At 41.3% G+C, this 8,407-nt stretch overlaps 1 protein-coding gene across 1 annotated transcript in view; it reads left to right on the top strand.

Annotated features, from left to right (window-relative positions):
• Positions 1-7,307: 7,307 nt before the first annotated feature.
• The window catches only part of SEPTIN14 (septin 14), a gene marked incomplete at both ends in the record, with an annotated part of 257,692 nt that continues 256,592 nt past the window's right edge, over positions 7,308-8,407 (top strand). Inside the window, one exon of the mRNA XM_084249182.1 lies at positions 7,308-7,469. Within this exon, the coding sequence (XP_084105308.1) occupies positions 7,308-7,469 (162 nt within the window). The remainder of the gene's footprint in view (positions 7,470-8,407) is intronic.

Genomic DNA, 8,407 nt, shown 5'->3' with positions numbered 1-8,407 from the left:
GCAGATGTTTCTCTCCAGGAACTGAATCCCAAATGATAGTAAAAACTGGAAGGAACTGGATAACATGGTGATTGCAAATGCCAATAAGTCATCTAGCTGAAAGGATACACCAACTGGGCTACTGGATTATGTGTAGTTGATTGCACTGAATCCATGTTCAAAAATCTGTCCAGGATTCATTCAATGTCAACAATGGAGAAAGGGATGTATATAGCACTGAGAATGAAATCTTCCTGAGCTTCCCAGGTACCCAGAATGCTTGTGTATTAGCAATTAGAAGCTAAAAGATAATGAGGTTGCTCAAATCAAGAGAAGTGCAGATACCCTGTGGGACATCCAGAAGGACTTAAAAGACTGAGGCTTCTGACTATCATAGAAAAACTACAATGTGATTAACCATGAGCCTTTACTTTTCATCCATATACATGTATCATAGTCTGCTTTTATCTCCCTAAATATGTGAATTTGGAATCAAAACCCATACTTGGTTTCATGATTGCAACATGAACCCTGAAAAAATATAAGAAAGAAAAGGAACTGGCCACAGCAATCTGTTGCCAAATATGGCATATGATCAAGGGTGTTTCACTAATTTTCCATGGCAAGATGAGGATGTGTATGCTCACTTCCCCATCTGTGTCATTATTTAGGAGAGTGGGTCTCTTGTTGACATTTGAATTTCTCGAATAAAAAAAATCTACCTGCGGGGTTAAAATGAGTGTAGGTATTGTTTGTTCACTATTGCAGGCTCATAAAGTTATTGGCATCAAATCCAACTGCTTCAATACAGCAGGTCACAAGAGTTAAGCTCAAAGATATCAGAAAACTTTTTATATTACCTACCTTTCTGAACAAGAAACTGATTAGCAGACTAATGAATAACATGTATTTGTTGTTCAGTGATGGAAACAAGATGTCTAATAATTCTCAATATCAAATTGTGATATTTCAAAAATGCAATGAAATTTATCTATTAAAAGCATCATGAAGGGAAGTGTCAAACTTGCGCTCTGATCAGCTGAGTGTCCTGTGACTTGCTTGTTACAAGCAATCTTGGGACCTCACATCTGTGCATTGCTGCACTCCACCACCAGGAGGAGCATATGTTATTTTTCTGTCCTTAATATCAGAAGTTCTCTGGATGCAGAATACTGGGGAAGGAGAGGGGTGAATGTGCCATCAACAATGGTCACTGTAGCTTTGGGGGTGTTACCTTAAGCAAGTCACTTCACCTCTCTCAGCCTCAATTTCCTTGTTTGTACATAAAAAGATGAGCTCGAGGGGGCGGAGCAACATGGCGGCGAGGAGACGCTGCGAGTAAGATCTCCCATTAAAAAAAGTTAATAGGGAGGAAAAGCGGCAGGTCCCAGTGAGAACTGGGACACGGAAGATAAACAGACGACTCCAGCAAACTGCCCAAAGAAGAAAGTTGCCATAAAAGAGGACCAGAAGGGAGGGAAGCGCAGAACCCTGCTCCCCTCCACCGCCCACAAAGTCGGCACTCTCCGACCGGCAGAGAGGAGGGAAACAACAAACCAAAACGGCCAACAAGAAAAACGGACGCAGCAAGTGGGACTGTGAGTGGAAAGGAACTATTTCAGCCACCACACCCCGTGAACGGGAGCTGTGGAGAACCCTGCAGGATCCGCCACAGAGGTGAGCTCCAGGCGCCATTAAAGAGAGCCCCGCCCCCAGGAGGAGACAAGCACCAGCACACAGCCCCGGCTGCCCGGTAAGCGAAACCACGGAGGCCCTCCCTGAGTGAGCAGGAACAAGGCGCCCAGGCAGGGAAGCGGGATTCAAAAGGCGCCATTCCCGCGCCACTGATCTGGGCTACAGCCCGCATCCTGGAACTGAGGGCTTTGGAACTGAGACCCGGGGCACGAAATTAGGGGCGTGGGTTCCCCACGACGGTGGGGCACAAGGCAGACACAGCACCCCAAAGCCGTTGAGGTGTACCCTACCATCCCCGCTCTGCTCCCTGTCCCACCGGGTGGAAAATCAGCTCCCCAAGGGCTCTAGGAGAGATCTCTGGCGCCACCTAGCGACTTGAAGCCAGCAGAGGCTCCTGAAGGAGCTAGTGGCCAGCTGGGGAGTTAGCCCACACCGGGCCCCTTCCGAACAAGTAGTCTGAGCCCACAGGGAGAGCGAGCACCCACAGCCGGGGCAGACCAGGCGCGCAGAAGAGTGTGCCTGAGACCAGACGCGCAGTGAGTGTGTCTCACATCACCATTTTAGAACAGGGACATTTCTTCAGTAAAGACTACCTGCAGAAGGCTTCCTCAGGAGCCAGAGGTGAGCGGGGGAAGTTTGCCCACGCCAGACCCCCTCTGGCCTGCAGTCCAAGCCCAGAGGGGGAGCAGGAACCCACCGCCGGGGCAGACCAGGCGCACAGGGGAGTGTGTCCCCACATCGGCATTTTAGAACAGGGACCTTTCTCCAGTAAAGACTGCTTGAAACTGACAGATGACTCCTGGAGGAACCAGAGGGGAGCAGAGAAGCCCACCCAAGATGCCAGCCAGTCCCAACAACACAGTGTCCCAACGCATACGGCAAATTAGAAAACAGACAGTAGGGAGGAGAAGAACCACACGCAACCTAGCAACTCTCCAGAGAAAAAGCACACCACAAAAAGAAAACCAGCCCCCAGATTGCAACGACAATAACTTGGAAGAATTTCTGAGCCTTCCAGAAAGAGAATTTAAAATTGCCGTGATTAAAAAACTGACAGAAGTCATAAAGGAAAACAATGATAAGGGAAAAATAATCAACAATCAGAAGAATGTAATTGAGTCCCTAGAGAGGGAAAACAATGGTCAGAAGAAAGAAATTGAGTCCCTAAAGAGGGAAGTAAAAGAAATGCAGGAGATCAAAGAATTAATGGAAGAACTAAAGAATTCTGGGAAAAGCAATGAAAGCAGAATAGATGAAATGGAAGAACGAATAAGTAATCTTGAAGACACAGAAATAAAAAGAACCAAAACAGAAAAGGAAAGAGAAGTACGAAGGAAAAAGAACGAGGAAAGACTTCGGGAACTATCTGACTCCATGAGGAAAGGAAATATAAGAGTTATAGGAATACCAGAAGGAGAGGAGAGAGATGTAGGAACAGAGAAAATATTCAAAGAGATAATTGAAGAGAACTTCCCAAATGTGAAGAAGGAGCTGAAAATTGATATACAAGAAGCAAGAAGAATACCAAACTTCCACGACGAAAGGAAAAATACAGCAAGACACATAATAGTAAAGCTCCCAAGAATCCAGGACAAGGAAAAAATAATGAAGCTGGCAAGAGGGAAGAAACAGATAACATTCAAAGGAAAACCAATCAGGCTGACATCAGACTTCTCCGAAGAAACACTACGGGCAAGGAGAGAGTGGAGGGACATAGTCAACAGACTCCAAGAAAACAGATGCCAACCAAGAATACTCTATCCCGCAAAGCTCTCCTTCCTCTTTGAAGAAAGAATATGGACCTTCCCAGACAAACAGAGACTCCGGAATTTCATTGCAACTAAACCCCCACTCCAAAAAATACTACAAGGAGTCCTAAAGCCAGAACCTCAGAGGGACGAATAACAATGAAAGAAGGCCAAAAAAAAAAATTATTAAAAGAATAAATAAATAAAATCAAAGGAAAGACAAACACAATGGCAAATACAGATGTTAACATATCAATATTAACTCTAAATGTAAATGGACTAAACTCTTCAATAAAAAGACACAGAGTTGCAGCCTGGATTAAGAAACAAAACCCAACCTTTTGCTGTCTCCAGGAAACACATTTAGCTACAAAAGATAAAAATAGGCTCAAAGTTAAAGGATGGAAAACAATCCTACAAGCAAATGGACCAAAAAAGAAAGCAGGAACAGCTATACTTATATCAGATAAAACAGATTTCAAACTCAAAAAGATAAAAAGAGACCCCAATGGTCACTACATTATGATCAAGGGGACAATACTTCAAGAAGAAATAACACTCATTAACATATACTCACCAAACGAAGGAGCACCAAAATATATCAGACAACTGTTGTCCTCTCTGAAAACAGACATCAGAGAAAACACATACGTAGTGGGAGACTTCAACACACCACTATCAACAATGGATAGATCAACAAGACAAAAAATAAGTAAAGAAACCAAAGCTCTAAATAAGGACCTAGAGCAATTGGGCTTAACAGACATCTATAGAACACTAAACCCCAAAAAAACGGAGTACACATTTTTCTCAAGCGCACACGGATCATTCTCCAGGATCGACCACATACTGGGGCACAAGACAAACATCAACAGATACACCAAGATTGAAATCATATCAACCATCTTTTCTGACCATGAAGGCATCAAACTAGAAATAAACCATAAAAAGAAGGCAAGGAACTTTCCTACCTCATGGAGATTAAAAACCACACTACTGGAAGACCATTGGACTAATGAGGCGATCAAAGAAGAAATTAAAAAATTTTTTGAATTGAACAACAAGGAGGACACCAATATCCTAAATGTATGGGATGCAGCAAAAGCAGTAATAAGAGGAAAATATATAGCAATAGAAGCTCACATCAAGAAACAAGAAAGAACGCAAAGAAACAACCTAATCTCGAAGCTCAAAGATCTAGAAAAAGAACAACAAAAAAACCCCAAAACCAGTAGAAGAAAAGAAATAATAAAAACCAAAGCAGAAATAAATGAAATTGAAACTAAAAAAAACAATCCAAAAGATCAATGAAACCAAGAGCTGGTTCTTTGAAAAAATCAATAAAATAGACAAACCCCTAGCCAGGCTCACAAAGGAAGAAAGGGAGAAAGCACAAATAAACAGGATCATCAATGAAAGAGGAGAAATCACAACGGACACAGCAGAAATCAAAAGAATAATCAGTAACTACTATGAACAGTTATATGGAAACAAGTTTAACAATCTAGAGGAGATGGACAAATTCCTACAACTCTACAATCACCCAAAGCTAGATAAAGAAGAAATAGAACACCTAAACAGACCAATTACAATTAGCGAAATTGAAATGGTAATCAAAAACCTCCCCAAAAACAAAAGCCCAGGACCTGATGGATTTACAAATGAATTCTACCAAACATTCAGAGACGAATTAGTGCCTATCCTTCACAAACTCTTCCAAAAAATTGAGAAGGAAGGGACAATACCAAACACGTTCTATGAAGCCAACATTACACTAATACCAAAACCGAACAAGGACAACACAAAAAAGGAAAACTACAGGCCAATCTCCTTAATGAACACTGATGCAAAAATCCTCAATAAAATTTTAGCTATCAGAATCCAACAATGTATCCATAAGATAATTCACCACGACCAAGTTGGATTCATTCCAGGGGCACAAGGATGGTTTAACATCCGAAAATCAATCAACGTTATCCAACACATCAACAAAAAGAAATATAAAAACCATATGATAATATCAATAGATGCTGAGAAAGCTTTCGACAAAGTGCAACACCCATTCATGATAAAAGCCCTTGAAATTCTTGGGATACAAGGAACATACCTCAACATCATAAAGGCCATCTATGACAAGCCAACAGCCAGTATCATTCTCAATGGTGAAAAGCTGAAAGCAATTCCATTAAGATCTGGAACAAGACAAGGATGTCCACTCTCACCACTGCTTTTCAATATAATACTGGAAGTCCTAGCCAGGGCAATAAGACAAGAGAAAGACATCCAAGGAATCCAAATAGGAAAAGAAGAAGTCAAACTATCACTATTTGCAGAAGATATGATATTATACATAGAGAACCCCAAAAACTCCACAGAAAAGCTAATTCAACTCATCAATCAGTTCAGTAAAGTGGCAGGATACAAAATCAACACGCAAAAGTCAGTAGTCTTCCTATACACAAACAATAAATCTGAAGAAGAAGAAATCAAAAAGACCATCCCTTTTGTTATTGAAACAAAAAAAATCAAATATTTGGGAATAAATCTAACAAAAGAGGTAAAGGACCTATACAAAGAAAACTATAAAACACTGTTAAAAGAAATAGAAGAAGACACAAAGAAATGGAGAGACATCCCCTGCTCATGGATTGGAAGAATAAACATTATTAAAATGGCCATCCTTCCAAAAGCAATATACAGATTCAATGCTATTCCAATCAAAATTTCAATGTCATTCTTCAAAGAAATAGAACAATTATTGATGAAATTCATATGGAATCACAAAAAACCCCGAATAGCCAAAGCTCTCCTGAAAAAAAAAGAAGGAAATGGAGGCATCACACTCCCAGACTTCAAACTATACTACAAAGCCATAATCATCAAAACTGCATGGTATTGGAACAAGAACAGACATACAGACCAATGGAATCGAATAGAAAATCCAGAAATAAACCCACAGATTTATGGTCAACTAATCTTTGACAAAGGAGCAAAGACTATGCATTGGAGCAAAGAAAGTTTGTTCAATAAATGGTGCTGGGAAAACTGGGTCGCTACATGCAAAAGAATGAAGCTTGACCACTACCTCACACCATACACAAAAATCAACTCAAAATGGATTAAAGAACTAGACATAAGACCTGAAACCAGGGCCTCCCCGGTGGCGCAGCGGTTGAGCGCTGGGTTGCGAAGCTGCCCGCGGCCTCTGCGGCGCCGGTTCGATCCCCGGCTGCTTCCCGGCCACCGGAGGAGGATCCCACATGGCGCGCAGACCTCTCCTGCCGCCCGCTGCTCCCCTCAGCAGTGTACTTCGGTCCTTCTGCCTGCTCTGCTCCCCGCTCTGGCTCTGGTGAATTCTCTCGCCCTCCCGCGCTTCTGACTGTACCCAGTGCATGTATAAACAAAGAAAGAAAGAAAGAAAACATGCCTCTATAAAAAAAAAAAAAAAAAAAAAAAAAAAAAAAAAGACCTGAAACCATAAAATATATAGAAGGAAATATAGGCAAAACTCTACGTGATTTGCACATCAAAGACATCTTTACAGACACATCACCCAAAGCAGTGATAGTGAAGGCAAAGATAAATAGCTGGGACTACATCAAATTAAAGAGCTTTTGCACAGCAAAAGAGACAATAACAAAAACAAAGAGAAACCCCACCAACTGGGAGAACATTTTTGCACCCAACACTAATGATAAAGGACTGATCACAAAAATCTGCAAAGAGCTGATCAGACTCAACAACAGCAAAGAAAATAATCCAGTCAAAAAATGGGCAGAAGAGCTAAAAAGAAACTTCTCTGAAGAGGAAATGCAAATGGCCAACAGACATATGAAAAAATGTTCAACATCACTTGTCATCAGGGAAATGCAAATCAAAACTACCATGAGATACCATCTTACACCAGTGAGAATGGCACATATTAAAAAAACTAGCAACAACAAATGTTGGCGAGGGTGTGGAGAAAAAGGAACTCTTCTGCACTGTTGGTGGGAGTGCAAACTGGTCCAACCACTGTGGAGAGCTGTGTGGAGATTTCTGGACCTACTAAACATAGAGCTTCCATATGATCCAGCAATTCCACTCCTATGTATTTACCCAAAGGACACAGAAACATCAATTCCAAAGAACACCTGCACCCCTATGTTTATAGCAGCACTGTTTACAATAGCTAAGCTTTGGAAACAACCCAAATGCCCAAAAATAGATGACTGGATCAAGAAGATGTGGTACATATATACCATGGAATATTACTCAGCATTCAAAAAAGATAAACACATGCAATTTGCAGCAACATGGATGGCGCTGGAAGGGATCATGCTCAGCGAAATAAGCCAGAAAGAAAAAGAAAAATACCGGATGGTCTCACTCATAGCAGGAATCTAGAAAACGTAAATAAGGGACCAGGAAAATGAATAACTATAAGAAAGTGAAAATCAAAATCAACAAAAAACTATGAACCAGAGACACTTTTAGGGGGGCCGGAGGGGAGGGATTGGGGTCAGAATGGGGGGGCTGCAATTGTATGGGGAATATAACAATAAAATTTATAAAAAAAAAAAACAAAATAATGCAAAAGCATATTTTTTTAACTGTGATGCCCTATGCAAATAGAAGAATTTTAATCTTCATACTAAAAAAAAAAAAAAAAAAGATGAGCTCATTTTATAGTTTTTCAGAGCTTAAGAATTCCTTAGCAGAGGGTCTGCGCAGGAGGAATGCTGTTATTATTGCCCTCGAGTAGTAGGAATCCAAAGGCCACCCTCATATGCCCCAAGTTACCTTTACCCAAATGATAATGCTCTCATGTGGGGGACAGGGCCCCTAAGGGCCTCTAAGACATCATTCTGGTCTTAGAACAATGAGAAAGATGAGTCCCAATTAGGTTAAGGCCAGACATCCAGAACTCTGTGTCAGACCCCTGACTACGCAAGCAGTGACACCTACCGTAGCAGGAAGGATAGGTGCCTTCTGACTGAAGAAAT

Source organism: Talpa europaea (genome assembly GCF_964194135.1).
Source record: "Talpa europaea genome assembly, chromosome: 12".
Taxonomy (NCBI): domain Eukaryota; kingdom Metazoa; phylum Chordata; class Mammalia; order Eulipotyphla; family Talpidae; genus Talpa; species Talpa europaea.
This window is presented reverse-complemented; position numbering and strand designations above follow the sequence as displayed.